The 27,372-nt window shown below is 39.7% G+C and overlaps 1 protein-coding gene across 8 annotated transcripts in view; it reads right to left on the reverse strand.

The window, feature by feature from the left end:
• Nucleotides 1-1,384: 1,384 nt before the first annotated feature.
• Nucleotides 1,385-27,372, reverse strand: part of GckIII (Germinal centre kinase III) — a 96,397-nt gene continuing 70,409 nt past the window's right edge. For all 8 annotated transcript variants that reach the window (XM_085484483.1, XM_085484482.1, XM_085484480.1 and 5 more), the window contains 9 exons: nt 17,748-17,972; nt 8,796-8,961; nt 8,272-8,429; nt 7,637-7,822; nt 7,249-7,394; nt 6,742-7,021; nt 6,291-6,656; nt 5,939-6,162; nt 1,385-5,855 (listed from right to left, as the gene is read on the reverse strand). In XM_085484483.1, the coding sequence (XP_085340609.1) occupies nt 5,846-5,855; nt 5,939-6,162; nt 6,291-6,656; nt 6,742-7,021; nt 7,249-7,394; nt 7,637-7,822; nt 8,272-8,429; nt 8,796-8,961; nt 17,748-17,972 (1,761 nt within the window). In that variant the 3' untranslated portion in view covers nt 1,385-5,845. The remainder of the gene's footprint in view (nt 5,856-5,938; nt 6,163-6,290; nt 6,657-6,741; nt 7,022-7,248; nt 7,395-7,636; nt 7,823-8,271; nt 8,430-8,795; nt 8,962-17,747; nt 17,973-27,372) is intronic.

Here is a 27,372-nt window from a genome sequence, read left to right on the forward strand (position 1 = left end):
TATATGTATATATATATATATATATATATATATATATATATATATATATAATATATATATATGTATGCCGTTCTATTTATGTATGTATAAAAGGCGCGTCGTGTGCGACACGAGAATTCCCTCTCTTTCTCTGCTCCGTGTCCGGTTTGCTCTCTCGGGAAAGCCGCAAATAGTTCTCTCGCGGATATAGAGGAGAGGACTGGGTTTTTACATATATATATATCTACGTTTCTTTTTTTCGACGAGAGAGGGACAGAGACGGCGGTCTCGCACACAATAAATGAAAAACGGACGTGGGGAGGCAGAGAGTGAGAGAAAGAGAGAGAAAGAGAGAGATGGAGAGTGCGAGAGATAAAGAGAGAGGAAGGAAAAGAGAGAGAGTGTGTGTGAGTACGAACACCCTTCCTCGCCTCCCTCTCTGCTCGTCGGCCCTCCCGCCTCTTCTGGTACTTCGATCGCGACCACCCGCGGGATGCTGTGTCGACTACTGCACGAGAGATGCGTCGAGAAAATCCCTACGCCCCTTCGTGCCCCTCCCGGCTTCGCGGGCTATCCTCGCTGCACGGGCCTGCGCTCTTCGGATGACGTCACACGCCGATGACGACGACGTCGCAACGCCGAAACGCCGCGGTGCACATTGGCCGAATTAAATATTTTTTTACATCTAAAGTAAAAAAAAACCGTGTAGAATTAAATTATGTTCGCAATAGAGAATTATTACATATCTCGAGAATTAAAATATTGCCTGCGCTCTTCGGATGACGTCATACGCCGATGACGACGACGTCGCGACGCCGAAACGCCGCGGTGCACATTGGCCGAATTAAATATTTTTTTACATCTAAAGTAAAAAAAAACCGTGTAGAATTAAATTATGTTCGCAATAGAGAATTATTACATATCTCGAGAATTAAAATATTGCCTGCGCTCTTCGGATGACGTCACACGCCGATGACGACGACGTCGCAACGCCGAAACGCCGCGGTGCACATTGGCCGAATTAAATATTTTTTTACATCTAAAGTAAAAACAAACCGTGTAGAATTAAATTATGTTCGCAATAGAGAATTATTATCTCGAGAATTAAAATATTGCCTGCGCTCTGCGGATGACGTCTAAAGTAAAAAAAAAAAAAAAAATTTGTATAATTAAATTATATTCGCAGTAGAAGATCCAAGTAGCAAACTGTCGTCTTTAAACGTCAAAATGACGTTTACGCTTGATACCTGCGAATTATTACAGATCTTAAAATTAAAATAGCATGTATCAGAGGAAACGATCTCGGAATGAAAGATTCGCATAACGCAATAACAATAATTAAAGATAATAATCCACCGAAATCGGATGCGCACCGCATTATCGTTAAGAAAGAGTACTCACCACATCGTGGTTCACTTAATCTTTATTTCATATTTGTACACGCCCTTAGCATGCCACATACAATCAATATGATACAGTCCAACGCAGCCAAGGTAGAAGTAAAATACAAAAAATATATATATTTATATATTTATATATATATATTTATATATGTATATATACTCTACGCCGAGAGATATTATTGTTACCACGATGTGTGTGTGTGTGTGTCTGTGTTATAACGTTGAATATATTAGATGGATAGTTAGCTAAGAGTATAATACAAAGAAGAGTGCTGTGGATACGATAGGACACGTAATTCGGATTGAATGTGGTGCGATTTCGCGCGGATCGCAAGCGAGATCTTTCGCGCACTTGTCGATCTGTGTCTCTTTCTCTCTTTTTTCTTCTTTCTCTCTATCTCTTTCTCTGACCATGATCTCGATTAATAAAAACTCTCTCACTCGGTCAACTATATAAATGTATAAACTAAAAGAAAGCAAACGTGTGCTTTCCTAGAAATCGAAAATCACAGTTCGGCGCCATTTTATTCGTCCGTAATCTACATATACGCAGAGAAACGGAAGAACGAATTTATTTAGCGTCCAACCTTCACGCGAAGCATACTCAACGAAAGCGCAGAAGTCTTCTAGCCGGTTGTTGTTGTTGTTGTTGTTGTTAAGTATGGCATATGAGAAAGGTCCGACCGCGCGCGAATTCGGGAAATTTCTTCCGCAAACGTTCTCCGAGCAATCATCTAATTACGTCCCGTCAATTCATCGTATCTCGCTCTTATTTCGCAATTTTGCTCGCTCGTTTACAGCCGAGACCTCTTTTGTGAGGCCGATTGAACAAAAAAATTATAAACTATTTCTATCTCGGTGAGAAATGAAATTACAACAAATTCGCCGATTAACCCCGGGAGTAGTGAAAAATATCCCGCTAGTGAAACAAAGTTAGACACACTCTCTCGTCAGGAAGCTTAAATAAATCTACTTGAAAGTATAGAGAAGAGAGAAATTTATGTAAATAACAATTCTCTGTCGAAGATTGTAACATGTGTGAATCTCGTCCAACTGCTAGCGGGTTAATACTCTTAGATTTAATTTCTTACATAATCTGCATATACAATTCTTTGGCCGTCAATTAAAAGACGGTCGCCGGAAAAGAGATCTTTTCAATCAAACGAATGATTGACATTACTGGATGAAAAATCGATCGCTACTCCGCGGGTGACGGAATTTTTTTTTAACATACTGCTTACACAGCCATAAATTTTCTCAAACTCGGCACAGAGACGCCTTCGTCGCGATACTCTAACGCGCAGATGTAACCGGTAAGCATTTATGGCAGCGTTATGAGGCCTGCTTAGGGTATAGCGATCGTCGTAAAAATGTAAAGAACTTAATCCAAGAAACGACGAAAACGACAATAAGACAATAGTTTCCATGAGAGTCAAACAAATGTCAAGACTTGTCAAGCGGTTTTCTCGCGATCGCCGTAAAAAGGACTTCTTCGCACGATTTAAGACGAGAAACTGAAAAAATCGTTTGATCAATTGACATACGATGACTGTATTAACAATATAATGTAAATGAATAATTAACGTAACTCAACTAAAAATAAAATCGATACATATCGCATAATCTGACTTACTTCTCATCTAGGCGGGTAGCAGGAAAACAAAACGGAGAAAAAGAAAAGGCGGTGATAGAGCAGAGATTGTTCGAATATATACCATATTCTTTTTTTAGTTTATTATCAAACATAATCCAAATTAGGGAAAAGCAGACTCGATTGAAAAAAAAAATTATAATTGGCGCAATAATCATATTTTATAACGTAATTAAGTCTCTTTGCCATTTCACTTTTAGATTTTTGCCATTTAATTGACGTATCCCTCTTCTTTCTCACTTTTGCTCTATCACCCTCTTGCATCTCTCTTTACACAATTGTTTACGCGGGCTGGTTCTTATATTTCGTCAGAACACATGTGTACCCATTCGCGAGACTTTTTTCTCCGACCACCCCGTAGATGTGACATATTCTCTATAATTCCTCTATCTTTTTACGTGTGTGTGGAATATTTGTTTCTCTCTCTCTATATTTTATAAAATACATTAGTTTACAAACAACGTGGATTAAGTGTCGACGCCCTGCGCGGGAGTCATCGCAGCTCAGACTCGATCGTGGAAATTAAGGAGGAGCTTAGGAGGGAAACAGGGGAGTGTGAATTCGGGAAATTCGTGTGCATAACGCAAGTTGAGTTTGGAAGAACGGCAGTACTCAAGTTTCGCGTAATATATGTTCGGTCGCTACCGCTCGAACGTGCTGCGTATTCAAAGTTCAAGAAACTCTACTCGTACACTTCCTCATTTAATAAATTCCGCCTCGGATCGATTGTCAAGTCGTTCCACGTCACGCTCTGTCGAAGGGGATTGAATTTTTTTTTATATATTTATAAAAGACGTTTCCTGCGACATTAATTTCTCTATCGAACTATTGAATCGCGAAATTATTATTATTATTATTATTATTATTATTAATATTATTATTACAATCCGGCAAATAGTACACGAGCGTTTTAATAACGTGTCAACGTGAAACGATTTGGATATTATTTCTTAATAAGTTAATGATGTATACGGATGTATTTCAAGGCGCGACAGAAAGATATCGATGTGTTTTTCGGAGACGATAGAATTCTAAAGTAGCATTTCTCGACGATTTCCAAGTGGGATTTTCACACACAACTAGAAATTAATTACACATATTTAAACGCTACTATGTGTCGCGTATGGGGGGAACTGCTGGCTGAAAGCTGTAACGCTGTTTTATCTGTAATTTTTACGCAACAAGCGAAAACTACACCGACGAAACGATAAAAGCTCTCGATAAATTTGTAATTGCAATATTATCTATAGCCTATCATCTATCATCTCTTTTCAATGACGACAGATAACCACGGAAAGAAAAAGGGACCTCTTTTTTTCTCTCTTCGTAACGAGATCGTTTAACGGAGCTGTGCGACCGATTGGCAAAGACGTCGATCAAGAACAATAAGACTATCTCTTATCGCGCTACATACATATTTACAATTCCTCTAGCATTGCTAGAGCGCCTTTTTCCTTCGCGTCCGAAACGTGCACTAGCGCGTAGGAAGCAATAGGAAGGAATCTATTCAGAGAACACATCTTTTTCTGTCGCTCGACTGCTATAGACGGTAAGTTTTCTCATCGGAATACACTACTAAATAAATACACTGTCTGTAAAAACATTGATAGAAGCGTCGCTTTTAAAAGTTGCTTCATCGAAGCTTCAAAAGGTCCTTTCTCATATAGATATATTCGATATAGTGCGATAGTGCACGTTGCGGACGCATCTACATTGAAGCAAGACCAAGTCATCGAATACTTTTCATCTATCCGCTTTGCCTCTGTACAATTTTATTTTGTTGTCGCATTCGCCACATATTCGCGCTGAACGTGGAAAAGATAAGAGATTTTTATGAAGTTATCTTACGTAATAAAGATTTCAATTTAACCTTCTTGCAAACACGTCGCAGTCTATCTCTCGCCTACTCGTTAATTGATTTTGCCAGAACATTGTCTTTTTTTTTTTTTTTTCAAAATAAAGCTTGAAGCTATTGAACATATAATCTATATTCTTCCTGCAATTAATCTATTAATAATGAACGTTTTATGATCTAAAGCTGTAAAAAAATCAATCGACAGTTCCGTAATGAATTAATAACTAATAAAACAATATCTTAAATTACTATAAAAGCAATAGATTTTCAGCGACAAGTCGCTCTATTGATTTAAATATATATAATTCGAATTTTTCCTATTTATTTAAAACAATTTTAATTTTATGCTCTCTCTCAAAAAAGCATACAGTTATTATTAAATATTTGATTTGAAAAAGTCAGATTAAAAATTGTATAAAGACTATTCGATTCGTAATTGCAAAGAACTGTCGATCGACGAACCGACACGGAAAAACGTGTAAATGTAGGACAGTTCAATTGAAAAGTTCGAGAAAGGATCGATGACAATAGACGAATAGGAACTGCAAGAATACTGGCACAACGTTTCGCGTGCATCTGCCGTCGTCCACGTATACTTTTATATCATACGGCGAGGTAGGTAGGTGAAGATAGATGGAAATGGGGCGGTTCAGTATAGACTACTTCGTAAAACTTCGATAGACTTCGTTGTAGCACGGTCTTTACAGATTAACGAGGGAGGGGAAGAGCGTGGAAAAGATGTTGGGGAGGATAGGCATATGTATAACAAACGCATCATTTCCCTCCGCATCTTTGCGTTCTCACGCATTCGGAGTCGTCGCTATTCAACGACGACGACGTGTTCGGCTCGTGATTGATTAACAAATTGATAATCGAGAAAAATAACGAATGGCTTTACAACGTCAGTATATTCTGGGACCACAGTCCTCTCTTGCGGACCTTTGTCCTCTCGCGTCCCTACGTATCCCTTAAACAGAGAAGCACGTTGAGTTTTTTCTGCGCGAATCCGCCGTGAAAATATATATACGCTCGGGGAAGAGAGAGTATTACCTCAGAATAACCTTTTCCATAAGCATGGACAGGCGTCCTTCCGAATGATTGGGCGGAAGTAGGGACTTAATGAGTTCGCGGATAAGGGACTCCGTCATGCCTGGCGACGTGCGTTCCGCGGATTCGAAAGCGCCTCGCAATTCTTCTATAGCACCGCCATTCTTGCTACCGCTACCACCTTCGCCATTATTGTCTCTCGCCGAATATTGGTGCTTTCGTTGAAGCTGCAGGATTGCCAAAAATATGAATCATTGCCGTAAAATGTGTACATATATTATAATTCTATATTTATATGATTATAATTCTAATAATAATATACGTTTACAATTTTAATATGTAATTCATTGTATACCTCGGAAAGCAGAGGCATGACGACACCGGACAGAGCGACGCTTCGCGGATGCTTGAGTTCCTGCGAACTTCTAGGCCTCTGCTTATCCTCGCCGGGTCTGTGATCGGCCATCGAAGTGATGGGCACTTCCGGCTTGCTGTTTCTCCTCTTTTCCCGCGAGTTAAAGTCCCTACTGGCTCTGTCCCGATCTCTGGCTTCCCTGTCTCGTTCTCGCTCCCTGACACCTTCTCTATCTCTCTCACGACCGTCACGTATCTCCTTCGGTTCTCGGAGCGTGGATTCTCGGCTCGAATCACGATAGTCTCGCTCGTCTCGTTTCTCTCTCGTGTCCACCGGTGGTGGAGGAGCGGCTTCATGTGGTCGGGACTAAAAAAGGAATATAAATATAAGCATAAAAACAAGGAAATATCACTCATTAATGATGATCGATTGCATAGAATGATAACAATACCGGCGTATGTTTCGCTTGACCATCGCGCAACGAGTCTCTTGATTCGCTTCTGTAATGATTAAGCGTGGTGTCCTTCGGCGGTGATCGCGAAGCACCGTTTGCATGCGGTTTGCTTGGTTGGCTGTGATTGGAGGACCTGTGATTCGTGTGCGTTAGGGTCAAGGATGCAGGCTGCTCGTCCAGTGGCAACATAGGCATCACGGATCCTTTGACCCCATGCGGACCTTTCACCGTCATTATCCACGGCTCGTCCATGTCGCTGTCTTGCTTGGATTCCTCCCTGAACACCGTGTAATATAGTATGTTACAATTTACTACCGGACACGTAACTTATTATAGCCGCGCGATTGATAAATGGCCCCGAACTGGTTCTTTCTCCTCTTACACGTTCAAGATATAAATTTATTGTGGAATTAATGCGGCAGAAAAATGTTCTCAATGTACGTAACACACTGAAGATAACTGGCAGCCGGTTTTTACTTTCGTAAAAGAAACCGAGATACTCACGAGTCCGAATTCTCACTCTCGGTCTCCGACTCTTCGCTGCGCTGCGACTTCCACTTTTTGTACCTATCGATCAGGTCGATTAGGTACGAGTTCTTCTTCGCCTTTCTGATAAACTGGAACTTTAGCAGCTCTTTTGCTGTCGGCCTCTATATACAAGCACAATACAACGATCGATGAATAAAAATTAATCGCGTTTTCTCTCGTCGAGTTAGCTGATCTTGTAAATTCAATTTCTATTGTATTGTCTACATTGCTATCTTGTTCGAGTAACTTTTTTAGTAGTCGTAATAAAGGCATCAAACTGTTTAACAACCTCAAACACATTACTGAATGGACTAAATTAATCGACTCGTAACGCGGACAGCTATTTACGTTACGGTGCACTCACGTTTTCAGGGTCCTTATTGAGACAGGCTTCGACAAACTCCTTGAACTGTTTCGTGTAATTCCCGGTCAGCTGCGGTGGATTGTTCTTGGGTATTAGGAAGAGGACCCTCATGGGATGCAGCTCGCTGTTGGGAGGCTCCCCTTTCGCAAGCTCGATCGCCGTGATGCCCAGAGACCAAATATCAGCCTGCGGAATAATCACTCGTGGAGCTACTATTGGCACAGTCAAATGAAGCTAACTATGCGCTAATGAAAACGTGACCGCGCTACTTTTGGAAATAATTTTCTAAAATGACAAATAATGCGAGCGCTTCGAAGAAAAATGAAAAAAGCAAAACCGAGCACTAAATTCAAGTCTAATTAATAAAGAGTTAATTTTACATTTATTAATTTTATATATTTATTAGTTATATATATATATTTATATTTTATATTATATAATTATTAATTTTATATTTATATTTTATAAATATTTGATGGTAATAAATGATATAAAACTATGAAGTCACCCGATGATAATTAAAAAATGGTAATATTATAGGAATAAATATAAATAGATTTCTTCTTTTTTAGAAATATTTTTTTTTAATTTTCGATAATATATTAATTTACAATTTTTAATTTTATTACAATTACCTTGGAATCGTAAGCGGACTGTTTGATAACCTCGGGTGCCATCCAGAATGGCGTGCCGACAAAAGTGTTTCGTTTGCTGGTGGTGTTCGTCAGTTGACCAGCTACACCGAAATCGGCCAGCTTGACGTCGCCCATTTCGCTCAGTAACACATTTGCCGCTATAAAATTGAAAAGAGCATGGCCAAATAAATTAATGTTTTATGTACGAAATAAAAATACAAAGTATTAAAAAAATTATTAAAATAAATTATGTGTTATACACTCGAGAGCAAATGTTATTTTTCGCGTAAATTTATCACGAGGAAAAGTTATTAATAATGAAAATATAATAAATCTGTTTTTAAGGAGAAAAAAGAATGTGTCGCACCGCAGTTAATTTCCTGCGGAATTTAATCGGATGAAACATTATAATTAGCGTAATATTTAATGTCTTGCTCAAAAATTATCTTGCACGAAATCTCTCGGCGCCGAGGGTTAAAAGTGTTGATCATAAACATCTTTCGAGCCTTATCGAGCGGATGTACCTTTAATGTCGCGATGGAGCTTACGCTCGCTGTGCAGATAATCCAGCCCTTTGAGCACCTCGCGTAATATCACGGCAATGTGCATCTCCTCAAAGCTACCGGCCTTCATCAAGTCCAGGGCCGAGCCGCCACCCAGGTATTCCATGATGATCCACAGCTTCGTACCCTGTTGAGCAGAACGAATACGAATTCGATTGAGAGCCGCTGCGGAAATGCGTAATGTCATCACTGGAGCGATAACAAACAACTTTTTTAAGAAATATGTAACGTTAACAAAAAGCTGCTCGTTGGTACTCCAATAAGGACGCAGCTTAAGAAACTTTCAGCAATAATTATAGCAACTTTTTAAGAAACTTGGAACATTAATAAAAAGTGAGAACGCAGCTTAACAAACTTTCAGCAACAACGAGCAACTGTTTGAAGAAACATGGAACATGAACAAAAAGTTGCTCGTTGTTGCTCCAGTGAGAACGCAGTTTAAGAAACTTTCGGCAACAACGAGCAACTTTTTGAAGAAATATATGGAACATCAACAAAAAGTTGCTCGTTGTTGCTCCAGCGAGGACACAGGTTAAGAAACTTTCGGCAACAACGGAGCAACTTTTCGAAGAAACATGGAACATCAACAAAAAGTTGCTCCAGTGAAGACGCAGCTTAAGAAACTTTTGGCAACAACGAGCAACTTTTCGAAGAAACATGGAACAAAAAGTTGCTCGTTGTTGCTCCAGTGAGGACATAGCTAACAAATTGTCAATTCCAGCGATAAAAATCGAAGAGTCCCAGTTAATTAATCAAAATAGATTTATTTCGCCGAACGATCGTTATCTGGGTTGGACCATGAGACACCATTAAGGAAAATGGACCGGAAAGTATTGCGATAAACCGGCTTCCTGCTGCGTTGCGGTATTTCAAAGATATTTTCCAAATGCTCGAGGATTGAGCTAAAATTTCAGTCTATATGATATTTTTCAGAAATTACGTCAAAACTAATTATAAAAAATATTTAAATAATGTACGATTCGGAAGACAAGATTTTTTTACATCTGAGAGATAATCGCGTCGTCCGACTCGCACTCTACTGAGAGACAGATCGATTTGCAAAGTGACGATTAGTGCATTAAACAGAGCAACATACAGAGCTTGCGAGCACATCCTGCCACGAGAGTGAGCTGACCTTTTCTCGACAACACGGACAGCGCGATATGATTAATCTCGCGGTCGTTCCGCTAATGAAGATTCATGGCACCTCGAACAGTCGTAAATTATTGTCTAATATGAGGGTTGTTAAGGAAAGCGTCTCCGTTTCCTGCGCGGCCTATTAATTTTCCCCCAAGGTAACGCGTCAGCGCTGACCGGATCTTACGCGCGATAATTATATCCGACATCGATGACCAATCACTGTGCGACTTATCGGGTAAATTATACAGCGCGCGATGATGATGATAACGTCGGCGATGACGCTGGTGGTGCAACGCGTAAGGGCGATAAAACGGATGAGTTATCGCGCGTTAATAATCAGCACGGCCCGAGCTAGTGATCCGACCAAGATTTACGCCCTTTGTTCAATCGATTATAAAGAAATAATTAATTGATCCTCCTCCCCTCGGAGAGGCGTATCGGCCGCGGCCTTGCAATTACAAGCCACCGTGTGTATTATATACATCGATCTCCTCCTCGCCACACTTTATCGCCACCTCCCGTGCGAAGTGAAAGTTGTAGCGTTGAGAGAAACAAAACGCGAGCCCTTCGCGTGACGCGTCGCTATTTTAGAAAAATTCTACTAAAATTCTTCATACCCTGTACTAATCTCGTGTAAAATAGGTTTTGCTTAAATTAAGTTGAGTTTTTTCATATGTGTTGTAGCTGACCTGTTGAAAAGATCTAATAATTTTGTAGCTAAATAATGGACAGTTACTGAGCTAGTTAGTCAAACAACTCATAGGATCTGAGTTTTTTGTGTTTAACTGGCTGTAATTTTTACTAAGATAAGATCCAATTTTATATAGGATTAGTGCGGAATTTTTCAATTTATATGAAATCCTAGATGAAATTGAGTCCCGATAAAATCATGTTTTCTCATATGTTGTAGCTTATGATCTACCGAACAAAAAATGGTTTGAAGCTCAATAGATAGTTAATGATTTACAATCAATCAAACAGAAAAACTCGGGCTTTGCGAGTTGTTTGACTGACTGTAACTCAATAATTGTTGTCCATTATTTAACTATTGCATCTTTTGTTCGGCAGATCATAAGCTACAATATACAGAAATAAGTGTGAAAAAATTTAGGATTCTTTTTCAAAAATTAATGAGGATTTCTTACATAAATTTTATTTTAAAAAAATATTAATATTCTTTGCATTGGTGGAAAATATCCACCGAGTTTCATTCTTTTAATTTGTCTGAAATTTGAGAAAAAAAACTTAATTTTATATAAAAAAAAACCCCTTTTAATTTTTGACGAAGAAGTATCTCCTAAAATTTTTCGTAATTATTTAGATGCACCCTGTATAAAATCTGCTGATTAAACCGAATGCATCCATTTGAACATAAGATTCGCGCGGTCACTTTATGCCGAATCATAATTCCGTATTACACAGTAAAATAAATCGTCGATTCAACCGCGAAATAAAACTGTGTATAAGATTGTTCGAGATAAAAATTCCGAGTTTACGGTTCCTCATTAAATGAATCTCCTTTCCCCGAAGGACAAGATAAACACACGGGAGATACTACTTGGTGCGCGAAAGTCAGATTTCTCGCATTCATCTATCCTTATGGAATATCCCGAGTATCCCCGAGAGAGACTCTACAAGTCTTGGCGCCGGCTTTCGCTCGACGTGCGGTTGACGCGCGCCATCGTTTTATGGCAAATAATTTTCGTAGTTTAAGCAGGTCGACCGGGGACACTCGCCAGGATGGCTGCCCATAAAATGGGCATCATTTATCACCGTCGGCCGGTCACGAGGCTCGAGTGCGCCCCACTTTTTCCCTCCTTTAAATCGTCTCGAGGTAGGTGGCCCTCGTTGTCGACGCAAAAGGGTTCGTTCAACCCGATTTCGACCGGCCATCTCTGCGAATTTCTATACGGGGAGAGGATCGCCGTGTCATTCCTCTTGTTCGATAGAATCCTTTGTCTTTCTTCCGAAAGAGACGGGAGACGGTTGGCCGATTTATCGAGAGCGCTATCAGAGATATCAATTTTGAGATAGTCGTGTATTAAATTCCCCAAGGGGATAATAAGAAAGTAAATTGCGCGCGAACAGAGGGTTAATCGAAAGGACGAAGGGGGTTAATGAGCCTTGCCAGAGCAAATATCGATCAAGACCCGCAGCAAAATTGATATTTATTTTTATTTCTATTTTCTACAAGATATATACAATATATATACATTTCCCGCTTCAGCGACTTCTCGGACGTATATAAGTTTCGAGATTAATTTATATATGAACTAAGTGATCTCAAACCAAGAGATACCGAATAATTAATTTTGGTGCTTTGGCTCTGTTGGCCGATTTAAAAAAACATCATATTTATATATTTATACTTTTTTTTATATTGTTTGATTAATTATTATTACTTTAAAGGAGAGAGCAGCTTTAATTTAAACAAACTTTCTGTGATTTATTAAAATCCTCAATTTTGCTACTGAAAGGAAAGAAAGTATCTCCGAGAGATTAATGCAAGTTCCTGCACAAAGTTCAACGCATCATCATCAATGACGAACTGTAAGGGGTCACTTTACGTAACGGGTTACGAATTCTAGCATTGCAAGGGAGCTATTATTAATCGGTCAATTTCCTAGTGGCTTAGATCTCTCATTCGACACGATCCGAGAATAGATTGTCGCCCCTCGTCCTAGTAGAAAGAATTATTTTTTCACCTCCACCTCTCGTCATCATCCGTTCGCGGCAATTATGGTTAATTGACGGAGCTCGGTAATCGGCCGCTTTCACTCTCGGCGAGTGACGACAGAAGCGCTTAATTTCAGACCTCTTTGGGGGGAGAAAGTCCGTTTGAATACAGTAATTACCCTATCGGAAATTGCGATCTTTTGTGAAACTAATCGACATTATTTAGGATCTTCATTGTACGCGAAAAAATTTCTAACGCAGATTTCTGAGAAATCACGAGCGCTCGAGTGAACTAGTATAATCGAAAAAAAAAGAAAAAAAAGGAAACAAAGCCCTTTAGAAATTCGGGGCTCCAATCGAATACGTCGACGAAGAGAAAAAAAACCACTGGATCGCATCGATTTGTTCGCGAACATGCTGCGATTTATCGACGTTTATGCGATTATTCGACGTTTTAGTTGCTCACGCGTGATGCCAAAAAAAAGACGGGCGCGTAAAAGTGAAGATTAATTCCGTCGCGTCGTCCATCAATGCCAACAACACTCCTGCCATTTCGCGAAACGCAGGAACAAAAGGACATAACGCGCGCGCCAAAAAAGCAACGAGAAGTTCGACCGGTCCATTAATCATCCATTCGCCGAGCGGCTCTCTTGTCTCTATTTTGCATGCCGCGTTGCATTTTGTAGGATCCACTTTCCCCTACTTCGACTCTCTACGAAAAATGGGAGAGATTCGATCCTCTAGACTCCAGTATTTTCACGCTGCTTTACATCTGTAATCTTCGCGACCTCGATCTAAAACGCTCCAGGTTATCTCTCATGACGACAACAACGACAACCTCCGCACGATAAAGCACAACATCACGTGCCACGTAAGGTCGCTAAGAGTTAAAGCACCCTCTTCATCGACCCGCTATTATCGGGGAACGTTTGCCAGCGTCGATAGCCGCTGACCGTAAATCTCGCCACAAAGTAGAGAGAACGGTATAAGAATCGCGGCGGAATTTTTGCCGGAAAAAATTGACACGCGACCTACTCTTGACGTTCCACGAGGCGGACGAATTTCACGATCGCGAACTGGAGATGCAAAGCTCGATCGACGATGATTCTGTTTGCGAAATACGACACGTACACCTACGTTCGCTATGGATATACAGGGTGTTTGACAGAAAGTGTCACACCGAAAATATATACTAGTGGAGCTCGTTATTTGGAGACGATTTTTCCTCGGCAAAAATGTCATCATTTTTAGCATGTTCCCAATTTTTGCCATCGTGTATCTTTATAATTAAACCTTAAATGAAAAATTTATTAAAGTAAACTCTATTTGGAATTAATTGGAGACTGTGCTTTCGTTAATGTTTTATTTCCACAACGCTTAGCTTGCGAAAAACTCTTTATTTTCAATCGCTTATAACTCTTGGAAAACTATTGAAGCCTTAACATTTTTGCTGGGGAAAAATTGTCTCCAAATAATAAGATCTACTTGTATATTTTCGGTGTGACACTTTATGTCAGATACCCTGTATAAAATTTACCGATATCCATCGGTTCGAAAAGCGCGAGAGGAAACCAAGTGGCGAAAATACCGTAATTTCGTCGAGAGACCACGAGTGCTCGAATAATAACCGGGTAATTATGCTCGTTCATTCATAAAATCTCGACCGCGTAGCCGGGTATTGTCTTTTGTTCGGAGCACAATAAACCGGCCATAATGAGGTAAAAGAGTAGAGAAGCATCGTGGATTTTCGTCCAGATATTATGAGCCGCGGATGGAATTCGTTCCGTAAAAATCTTTTCGTTACTTGTCACAATATACCGATAAAATCCTGCAATGACGTCAAAAAAATCTTACGCTCTTCCAACAATTTTGATTATAAAAAAAATGACAAGTTAAAACATTAAATAAATAAAATATAAAATATTAAAAAATTATGTATGTGCGCGCAAGCGTATATATGCTGAGTAATGAACGATAAACAAATATTATGAGTTACACGTGCAGAGTTTATTTTATATTAATCCGATGGCTACGACAGCGAAACAATATTTTTAGAAGATCGATAATAAAGCAATATTTTTAGCCGCCTCTCCAACGTGCGAGGTGAGAGGATATAACGAAAGAATCATAATGGGACGCCCTCATAATCAACGATACATCCGGATTGAGAAACTCGAGGGAGTGCCGCAAATAAGTATTACGATATGAATTTTCATACAAATTCCAAAGATTGCAAGCTTGTAATAAACCCGAAAAAATTCATACCTTCTACTAGGCATTTCATAAAGAAATATAATAATCGCGCACGCTATATATATATATATATATATTTTTTTTTTTACAGAATCGTCTTGAATGCGAAATGCAGGTTTATCATCGCAGCTTCTTTGGAGAGAAATGAAAATATTCGAGGCACGCGAATAGCTCGAATCTTTTCGCGGTGAGAGAGCAAAGAGTGTAACAGAAAGCTCGCGCGAAGCGTTATAGAAACGCACGGTGGAATTTACATCTGGCTCGCGCTCTCGAAGCGAGGAGCGCCGTCGCCCGATAACCGTTGTTGACCGACTTGGTCTCGGTCTTAATAACAGTTTCCGAAGGTAGGAAAGCCGCGACGACGATCGAGGCGGCGGCCGCGATATAATACACCCGTTACACGATGACATCAGGCGCGTAGACGGACGCGTAGGCACCCGCGCGCCTTTGCCTTCCTTCCATCTCTTTTCTCTCTCGCAATAATCGTCGGGGATGTGTCATCGCGCATTATTGCAGGTTCCTGGCATTGTATACGCGTCGTGCGGAGGCTGGAAAAAATTTCGACGACGTGGAAGAGGCGAAACGCGGATGGGAGGATGTGGAAATGTCACGAAGTCTCGTCGCGCGCTCTCCCATCATTTATCAGAAATAGTATATTGTGTATCAAGTGCGGAAAGTTGACAATTGGTCACGAGTGCGACCACCCTACACGAGTGAACAATTGTCAATCCGCACGTGATACACATACTATTTTGTATTACAAGTGCAGGCAAAGTGACTTTGTGCGCGAGGTGGCCGATCGCACGCCGCTAGATGGCGGCGTGGGAAATCGGCCGCTTTCCGCACAGAAAACACGTACACAAAGTGCCACTTTGCCTGCACGTGTAATACAAAGATTATTTATATACGACATTATTTCTGAATTAATTCTTTCGCGATAAGGCGTGCCTCGTGGAGTCAACATTTTCACCCCACTCGTAATTATGTTAATCAGACCTTTATACACCTCCCGCGTCCTCGATGAGTATCGTTTATAACAACGTCGATCGCGAGCCTCGTAATTAGCATCATTTGCGCAATTATCTATGCAAACGCGGCCGTCGCGACTCAAATTGGCGAGAAAACGTATTTCGAGTCGAGAGAAAGAGAGAGAGAGAGAAAAGGAACGACTAACTTAACTAACGATCGTTAATGACCGTTTCGCGCAGGTCGTTAAGGAAACTTCCTCTCGGCCAGGCAGGACTATCGAAGCGGAGAGAAGGGTTCCTTCATTTCATAAGTAATCATACTGGGCTTTTGCGCTCCTCGGCTGTGAAAACGACGAGGGAGGCGAAAAGTAGAAGGGCGTGCAGGAGTTAATCTGCTTCCTCGTTTTGTGTATACAATTTCGCGCGAGGTCGAAGAAACCGGTAGTCAGTCCTCCCCTTCCCTTTTTGCCGCAATTAACGATCCCTCAATCGTCGATAACGATCGCGTTGATTCGGTTTATTTGTTTCCTTCGCTGCCCTTCCCTAACGAGGGCTCGCAAAGTTTGTGATTTATTCGTTGTAACCTCTCAGAGCGATCGGTAGTTAATTTGTCGTCGCTATTACAAGTCGTTATATATTATGGAATAAAATGTAAAAAGTAGCGGCATTATTGCATTAATAAAAGTATTAAAATAATAAAATCTCAAACAAAAAAATAAACATAATTTACATTATCTACAGAAATAGAAATTATCTCTTTTCGTGAAAAAAATCCATCCATAAATTTGATAAACAAAGAAAAGGTATTAAATTGTCTGTCAAACTTATAAAAAAATTATAATTGAAGAAAATAATGATTTGAATGATACTCTGATACGTATTACTATTTCGTGAAAACACGAGCGAGCTCTCGCTCCCGTATAAAGAGAAAAAAAAAGCGACTGCACCTAAAATTGCCTAAGAGATTCTGGCATTCGTTTCAGAATGCGGACAATGTTTGCCCCTCCTTTTCCTCCTCCTCGTGGGATCACAAATAGCCCCGGCTTGTCGGTAATGCAACAAAACGACACGGCGAGGAAACGTGTCTCCTCTTGGCCAACGTCGAAAGCGTGTCGACGATGGCGCGAAACATAACTCCTCGTCGTGGTTCACGTGAGGAAAGACGAGACTTATGCAAACGAACGACCGTCCGTGACTTTTCCGCTCGATCTCGATCCCGTTGATCGACATGATTTTCCCGCAGCGTATTGCAGAAACGGTACAAAATCACGTTCACTCGAGAAGCATAGACGTCTTGTCTTTCCTTGCATTTCTGTGAGAAATGTGCGTACCATATATGTCTCATATCTCTGTGTTTTCATACATAATAGAAATATTTAATAATTTTTTTATCAACTTATATGGATTTTTTATTGAATTTTTCATGGGGAATGAAAATGTTCAAAAATGAAGAGATCCCGATTATTATTATTATTATATAATGTTACAACACGATACTACGGGAAGAGTCGCTGATATTTGCAACACCTTGTTGAACCTCACTCTCTCTCTTTCTCTCGCAGGAAGCGGAAGCAATGGACGATCCGATAAAGCCGGAAGCGATAGTTAACCGACCGTCACAACAAGCCCTTCCTATTCTTTGCCGTATGAAAAATGATAGAACGTAACGATGCCCGAGTGTCCTCGATAGCGAGCTTTTAGTTTTGCGTCTATAGCGATAAAATATATAAAGTGTCCCGGTCGGCATTTTATGCGGCCGATAAATGCAATTTGACGCTCATGATGCAACAACTGGATATAAAATTACTCGAGATGTTTTATCAAATACTCTTTTTTTCTCTCTCTCTCTCTCGGGATAAAATGTTTTTCCACTTACTTTGAGGTAAGACCCATAATACTTGGTGACGTATGGACTGTCGCATTGCGACAGCACCATAATCTCCTGCTGTATGTCCTCGATCTCATCTTCCGCTTCCTCGAGATCGATGATTTTAATGGCCACGACTTGCTGGGTCCTATTATCGATGCCTTTGAAAACCTCGCCGAAGCTGCCCTTTCCGATTCGCTCCTGTTTCGTAAATATCAGCTCGGGATCCACCTTCTGCAACAGAGAGAGATTCAATCGGTTATTACTTTTATATTAGTTATATAATTACTTTCGAAAGTCGTACGACTTTGTCTTTCTTTCTCTCGCTTCGCAATATCTCGCGTCATTTCCGTAAAGAGTAATACGGATCTTTTCATGACGCAACAGAGTATAATAAGGTATATTATTGAGAAATTTCGAGATTCCTCAGGCAATAGGCGAGACTTTCTTCGCTACAACGCGGCCTTCGGAGATTAATAAATGCAGTTATTCTACGAGCGGCAATGCAGTTCTCCTTGACTTCTTTCGACGAGATGACACACGATGTCATAATAATAGCTTATAGTACCAAGAAAATGTACAAATCGCGTTTATTTACCTCACATCAACTGAATAAATTATTTATTTTTAACAATGATTTATACATGCATGCATCATAGAAATCGCGAGTTTATATTTATAACAAATTAGCATCAACTTTTGCTGAGCAATTTAACAAATTCTCTTCTCTAATCCGCTGTTTATAGACTCGCGTACGAGTGCTTTTTTTCTTCGCGCTTGTAAAAGCTATTTGCACTGAGAGACAACATTATACTGCCGGGACATTAATAAATTACTGCGACTATTTTGCCGCGTCTTCTCTCTCCGACGCTTTTCCGCTTCCGCCCATTACTACCGGAAACGCACCTAAACACCGCAAGACTAGCGAACCTAATCTTTAATCAAGTGGAACGGTCACTTTACGATCCTAAGCGACGAAAAAAGAAATTCCAGAATTCAGTCTGCTACTGATCCTTTCTTATGGGTTTTCCTCTAGAAAGGTCGATTCCCCGTGGAAACCGCAGAAATGCGAGAAACGACGCTGGATTTTTTTTTCACCGATTCGCGAAAAGATTACCTCGCAATAAAACAGCGGCGAGAAACATCGCGTCGAGAGAAAAGAACAAGTTCTACATTTATATATATATATATATATATATATATATATATATATATATATATATATATAGGTATATATTACATAACGTACATAAATAAATTCTTTCTGCAATTTCAACACGATCTTTGTGTACATCTCACGCGAGAAACTGCGCACGAGGCAGTAAAATAGTCCAAAACGAATTGCATTGTCTTGAATGCAACGTTTAGTGTTTTACCCGTAACTAAGGGTTGCATCTCTTATGCAGTTTACGCGAAGCGTAATTTTTCTAATTTACTATAAATAGAATTAAAGTTCTTTCTCAAGGGAAAAAGGCGTGGCAAATCATCTAATCATAGATATAATTTATATTACAATAGCATTGTATGTATATGTAGGTATAGTACTTTTTGTCGCTATAATAAATGTCATGGAGATAAAGAGCTTTTTTTATACCCCTTCCGTCGAATCCTCCGGACAGTTATATTCATTGATAAGTATCAAAAGAGTGTCACAAACGCTAATTTATCTGGAATTTCCGGATTTAATAATGAATATGCACGTGAGCTTTTTATGCGAAGCTAACTCTTCATTTTCTTGCGCTTGCATTTCGCAGATCACAGTCAAAAGGTCAGTAAACTGAAAGCTCATATCAAAACAGCGAGATTAAAGCGAAGCTCCGAAGCCTGGGATGGGCTCTAAGGGCAATGGAATAAAAATTCGCGACCGTCGGTAAAATCCGGAAAATTTGCTTTGCAAATTCTCTCATATATCCGACGGCGGTATTTCGTGACTGTCGGGGCATTTTATCGCACCGATGGATTTAGAGGGCATTGATTCACGTCGGGCCTCAATCATTTCCATTTCACGCGATTTAGTGTCATTGACTCTCTTTCTCGACACTAAACTTGATAATCACACGAGCGAATCAAACAACGTAAAAAAGGAGGGAAGAAACAGTCGAAAATTACGCTGTCGCTATTTTTCATTACATTAGTATGAGATTACCAGTAAATTATTATCTAATTTCCGGATATGTATTATTGTAAATTAGTGCAAATTTGTGGTCGGCGATTTACGATAAAATACAACTCGCTACTTGTAGTAGCGAGTCACGTTAAGTCATGGTTAACCACGCTTGTGTTACAAGCAATATGTAATATTGTAAATATTATCGCGCTTGCAATTTGCGAGAAAATATTTGACAAAATTGTGCGGAACAAAAAAGAGGAAATTGTTTAATTGAGCGAATTATTTCCGAATACAAATCACTCTGTCGGTGATGCAACAATATTTCACCAATTAACGAGACTGCAAAAAAATTGCATACCCAACTTTTGTCATCGGAAGCACACAGTTGACGCTGTATATGCAATCTGAGATTCGTGAACGACGGCGAGGGCCATCGAACGAGAGCGCGAAAGGCAAGAGACGAGAATGACACTCGACTCCGCATGCAATATTGCATCGTCAAGATGCACCGGGCGTCTCTTCTCTTTCTCAGTTGCTCTTTAGTGCGCGCCACGTTGCCTGAAACTCGCGACACAAATTCTAATTAGCGGACACCACAAAGAAATCCGCGGCATATAGATAACCGAAGCACCGGTGGTTCACGTTCGAGGAGCACAACAAAGGCATTTGCATCGCAAAAGCGACATATGAATATTCCTTATAAGAATTGTAATTCAAATTTTTTTTCTTTGCAAAAAATTCTTTTCTTCTTCGCATTATAATATATTTATTTATCGTAAAAAAAAATGAATTTTCTCTACGAGATATTGAAGAGAAAACATTTTATATATTTGTATTCGAGTTTTTCCTTTTTTCTTTGCAAAAATTATTTTTTCCTGCGCATTAAATGATATATTTATTTATCATAAAAATATAAATTTTCTCTACGAGATATTAAAAAAATTGTATATATTTGTATTCAAGTTTTTTTCTCTTTTTTTCTTTGCAAAAAATTTTCTGCTGCGCATTGAATAATATATTTATTTATCGTAAAAAAATGAATTATCTACGAGATATTAAGGAGAAAAAAGTTTATATACAATTTGTATCGCTATAATGATGCTTCAGACATCCAACAAAGCCTCCCATATTAAGCTGGTTTGGGCAATGGCTCGCATTATGATGGACACGCCTACTCTAAACCGCATTAGCTATGCTAGCTGTATAAGCATAGGTTTCCTGTTGGGCGATCTTTGACCCATGATTAGCGGATATGATGAAATTGACGTAGGGCTACCAAGAGCGCTCAATTAATGATCATATGCGGCTTTATTCCATTGTACACGCGGTTATCAGCTGTTGCGTAATTTGCAAAATCTCGCTAAAATAACGTAACACAATAAATATCGCGATGCGCGCTGGTGATATAGTATATTAACCGTATGCTGTATGTAATTGGATTAAAGTAGTTTCTCGTCCAAAGCGTATGCTACATTTAGCATTAATTTCTAGGTAATATCCCGGGATATGCGGAATTAATTTAAAAAGCAAATTAACGTAAATATTTCCTGAAATATTATATTTACTCGGATTATGTGAGAGATGCTAATTCCTAAAGTAAAGTTACAGTTTTGTAAATCTGATTTGTGGAACTTCTGTATGAGAAATGTGAGAAATTAATGAAGAATAATGTTTGCACGTACAAATACACGAATTATTTGCTGCTTTATTATATTTCTCGATATATATGTCTCTCGTACAAATTATTCTACCTTAAATTCGTTGCGAACAATATTCGTTAGATATTCTCAAATTAATCTACACACACACACAGACGTATACGCTTCTCTAAAATCCTCTTTGCCTTTAACGCGTGATGAAGTTTTCCATTTAATATCACTTCACTGAGCATGGGACTGAAATAATTTGCCAGATAACACGAAGTTTGGTATCGTTCTGACACATCTTAATTAAGAAGTGTAACCGCGTATCTCAAGAATTTCGTCTTAGCCGTCCTTTTAAGAGAGCCAGGCTCAAATAGACTTGCCGCCTTTCAAGATAAACGTGCCAACTTCATCAGAAAGCTCAAGACTGTCAGACTACAACGAGATCGCATTAATTCCAAGAAGCTGCGATTGTTCTCCCTCGAGATGGGAACAGTCCGATACCTATTCGCAATATGTATTCCAGCGATTCAAATGAAACGATCCAATTCAGTTGTATAGTTCATCACTCGAAATAAGACATTTCTAAATAATAAATGGTAAATGAAACTTTTGTAACGATAAAGCAACAAATAAAATCGTTTTATTGTCAATTTGCGTAGCGTAAAATTGCTTCCGACTCTTGATGCAAATTGATTGAAACATTCGCGGGATTGCACTGGTTAACTCCACCATTATAATAAAAATTGCTATAGGTATTGCGGTTGAATAAATTTGAACGAAAAGTATCCCAAACTATGTACGTGCTTGAAATGCGTTGTTATGTGTCAAAGGAGAATTTCATTACCATATGTTTAAGTTACTCTTTGAGAATCTGAATGCATAACAAATCGGAAGCTCCGCCTAAATCACATCTTAAAATGCGTCGAGCGAAAGTAATGTTAAGTACGCGAGACTATGTGGTTTTTACGTTCGTTTTAGTCATCATCGATTTTCTTGCGTTTGCGTGATAAAATCCACTCGATGTTTCTTGATTAAATATAAATTGTTTCGTAGTTGTTTCCCAAATGGACACGAGATAAATAAAATTATTACTCAATTATTTTCAATTTGTAAAAAGAATTTCGCTTCGTTAAATTGAATAAATACAAAAACAAATTCCAATAAACCGCATAAATAGAATTCGTACAAGTGATAAAGAATGATGCGCAAATCTAAGGATTAAATATAAATTAATATTTCGCGTAACATTATTCTCTGTGAATTTAAAGTACTATATGAAAGCTATTGCTGAACTTTCTCCTTCGTGTTTGCAAAATCGTTAAATGTATCCGCGAATTTATCGATGCGTTTTTGTTGCGATTTGTAGACGGATAGACGTAGACAATAGGCGCGCGAATAATTCGCTATAAATTGAAACCATCGAACGCGATCTCTGCGCGTTGCTTTTTTCACGTTTATACAACCGACAGAATTGCGATTGCCTATCTCTCACGTACACGATGCGACGCGAGTGCAGCGGAGCGATGCAGAATGCAAGAGACAGGTGCGGGCTGACGCAGCGAGTGTTCTAGGGTCAATCAACACAGTCAATATTGACGGCGATAAAACGAGCAAACAAAAGCGCGCCCCGACCGGAATCAGAATGATACGCGACAATTCGCAACATCTGCATCACGGATTCTGAAGTGTACAGGATGCGACAAGAGTAGAAGAGAAATATATTTCTATACTTCACAACAGAGCCACTCTACAAGATGAATAAACAAACGGAAATTCCTCTTACGATCACATTTTTAACTGTCATTATAATTTTGTAATTTTTCGTTTCATATTTTTATTAATTTTTTTTACACAGAGAGAATCTTCTCTTGGAATTTACCCTGAAAATCATGGTAATCATGGAACAATATGGTATTGGAAGAATTTTATAAGAGTTTCTCTAATTGATATTTGCCACAATAAAAAATATTAATATGTACATAGTAAAATTAATCGAACATATGTTATATCTTATTGTGGTATGTAATTTTCAGGATAAATTCTGAGAGAAAATTCTTTCCGTGTCAACTTTAATATATTTGCTGTTGCCTCGCCGTTTAATGTGCAATTTTATTCTTCATTGCATAAATGTTTTTCTACATATATGCTAATTATTAAAAAAAACAACATTAAAAAATCAGAATTTAAAAAGCACGAACAAAGTAGAATTTCAAACAATAATGCTGTTTTTCGGAGCAATTCGTCTCTCATCGCAGAGTTCACTTAACATTAGCATAACTAGGCGGGGCGAGCTCGCAAACTACCAAGTACGCATCCAAGTGTTTTCCTGATAATTTTCCCTCGTTTAACGGCGGAGCGAGCACACGATATTCAACGTCATCAGGAACGGCGTCCCGTATTTTCCCGAGGATCGGGTCGCTCGCGCTCTCGAGTGTCGTTTAAACTTTAATTTCGGCGGCTCATCCCTCTCGATGAATTACTCGTCGTCGTAAACGAGGTCGAATGACGACACGTGGCGCGCAAGCTCGTTGAACCACTTTCGAAATTTGCTGCACCGCCTGTCGCTTGCTTGTCGCGTTAGAACAACATGCGCGAGCGCGAATGTTGAAACGCATCTTTACGACCGGACGTTTGCCGCGGACGTTCTTATGACATCCAGCACACCTCTTTCTTTTTGCCCCTTTGCCCGTTCTTCTCCACAGAGTACGGCGAAGCTCGCATGAATATTCATTTAATTAAGGCCGAACCTCGCGTTTATTATATATATAACTGGGGTATATGCATGCGCACCGCGCTGCATTACGTTGCATAATATGCGACCGCCCGGTTAATATAAGCACTGATAGATTTACCGTCCTCCCATCGTTTGCAGTTCCTGTTCCCGTTTGGCCCCGTCGTTTTTCAAGCCGAGACTTAATTTCAACAATTTACGGGAGAAAGAATACACGCGGCCGATGGTTGAAATTAAAACGACTATAGAGTCGCGAGAGAAATTGCGATTATAAAAAAAAAGTACCATATTTTTTAATTTTTTCTCGCATATGTATATATAAACACATGTACCTACCGTTCGCGAAAATAGAACGGATTTACGCTAAACGCGCAAAACGGATAACGTATGCGCGCACTTCCGCCCGGGTAAAGCAACGCATGGCAGCGAAATTTCGCGTGGCCAGGTATAACTTTCCCGAGTTAGCAGCGCGCCTCTTATATTTACATTTATAATTTCTGCATACCCGTGCGCGCGATAAAAAATGCAAATGCGCATTATCGATTCCCTTCTTCTTCTTCCTCGCGTCGGATATAAGGGAAATGCAAATAACCAACAACGAAAACGTCAGAAATTGCACGGCTGCGCCGCCGCGAATTTTAACGCGTGGTTTTACGAATATTATGATAGTAATAACGCGAACCGTTGAAGCGCGAACGCGCGCGTTTTCCTTTCCGATCGCGTGTTTAATCGCGCGGAGTTGAATGGACGCGCGGAATTCGAACCTATTGCGCAATGCCTTGATCGTGAAATGCCGTTCTGCCGCCGATACCGAGATAATGAGAAACCGCGGCACGCGAGGTACGCGCCGTAAATCGTTTCTTCGGCATATACGAACTTATAGGTGTATATATACATATCTATATATGGACGGAGCTGAAAACTGCAGGGAGGATTATTTTTAATGCCTTTTTTAAAATTATATCGCGCGTGATTAAACTTCGAGAACTGTGCACGTCAATCTGACAATCGTCGTTAGGGATGGCCGAGAAATATATATCGTCGAAATTTTTCTTCGAGAGTCTTCTTTCTTTTTCTTCAGAAAAACTCCAGAAATATATCACCTCACGTGATATTTGCGCAGTTAAATCATGCATGGTCCCGGGCTCGCAGCTTGAATAATAAGTATACCCTCTCCTGTGTTTGCGATATATCCTCGTCGCAATATATAGATATAGATACGCCTTATCGTGGTGAAAATGCTCGTAATTAACCGCGCTTTTTATCACCCACGACGTTCCTGCGAACGTCACGAGAGCCGATTCTTATCCGAATGACAAATTACAACGTTGCCGGCGTCAAACATTCGCTCCGATTCGCCTCAATGCCACATTAAAATACTGTTTGACACACTTGGGGGAGATACTTTGATCGCAATTAATTACAATTAATTTATTCGAGCCGCAAAATCCGTCGCTCTCGACCTAAAGCGGCAAATTGTTATCAGTCATCGGTGGGATAAATTCTCTTTCTCTCTCTACGTTGAAGCTAACATATGACGAGCGGTATTATCGCGATCGCTGTGCTGTCGTAGATTGAAATTATTAAGGTCCTCCATTATGACTCATTGGCGTCACTTGTCGCGACGCCAATGAAGTTACGCGCTATACACACCCATAACTGTTTATTTATGTATGCAGACGCACGTATCGGGATATACAATATGCAGGATCGCGCACGGAATGCAGGCAAAGCAATGTGCGCAAAGGCAGCCGAATCCAGCATCGGTGCATCCTTTGGGAGGCCTTGATTGCGCACCGCATTCCCGAATGCGATTTATTCAGACGTTGTAAACACGCGAAACACGATGGCTTTCGGAGGATGTTTATCGCGAAATATGAACCTGCATGCATAGCAAAAGTATCGTGAATAAATTGTTCGCTCCTTCCCTAATCGAGAATTTCGGTTCGTTCTCGCGTGTTATTACCGAGAGTGGCGCCGTAAAATGTCGTCGTTTGTATCCCTGAACGGACAGTTTTGGCTTGAACTTGCATTTAGAATGAGCCGCAATTATTTTGACAGTCGACAGATGATGGTATATGAGGGTAATATCAGCGAAACGCCTCTAGTTTGGCCTAAATTTTGCCACTTTACCCATAAAACATGACGTATTAGTACGATGAGGGTCTCGCTTTAACTAAATGTCGCAAAATATTAATACACGTATTCTACAGTGTAATTAATAATCAATTATTAAATAGCGTATAGCGATTAGATTCATTAATTCTTAATGGCATTGATGATTACGCAATTTCTCGTTGCAAAATATCATGCAAAATGGATGGCTATTTACGTCCCACGCATATTTGTATCATGACGAGTTAACAAGAGTGGTCGATCGATTTAATGATCTCGGGTCTGGAAGGTATATAATAATGCAACACGGCAGTAAAGAAAACACGAAATCGATTATTCGACAGTGAGCGATGTCTCGTTCCGATCGCGTGGTCTTTTCAAACGCACGCGAGTCCGCACGTGTGAGGCAATATGAGGCAAGGTGAGAGTCGACCTTGCACTGGCCTCGGCCGAAAGAAGAGAGAAGGAGCGAGAAAAAAGAGAAAGAAAGACAAAATAAAAATGCACATACGCGCGCAGAGTCTCTCTGCGCGAGATCTTACGGTCCGCGAGAATCCTGTTACACCGGTATATTTCCATGCCGCATCGGAACGTTCCCGATGTTTTTTTATGTCCGCGTTTTGTTTTATTATGACCGATAACGGTCAAAATATGGGACGTTTCGAAATAATGCACGCGAGACATCACGCGTCCGCATTTTGCGTCGCGGAGGCAAAATTTGGATTTATCGCGCGTCGTAAATTCAAATGTAGAATGTAAAGTTATTGCGCGTGATATAAAAATATAACGAGAGAAAGAGAAAAAATTAAACAAGAAATATTAATACGAAATTACTTGATTTCAAAAGCCATTTCTCTTCAAAGTTTTGCTATACTTTACAAAACATTCTATAATTAATTAGTCGGATTATTCGTTGTCAAATTCCTCGGAATTAGATGCTGTTAAATAATATAGAATGCGTCCTCCACTGAACCTTGCCATTTATATAACAGGGTTGCAATAAAAATCGGTTTAAAACGCTTTTCTTGTCAC

This window comes from Nylanderia fulva, unplaced genomic scaffold, assembly GCF_048542155.1.
Source record: "Nylanderia fulva isolate GAGA-0341 unplaced genomic scaffold, ASM4854215v1 Scaffold3, whole genome shotgun sequence".
Lineage (NCBI taxonomy): Eukaryota > Metazoa > Arthropoda > Insecta > Hymenoptera > Formicidae > Nylanderia > Nylanderia fulva.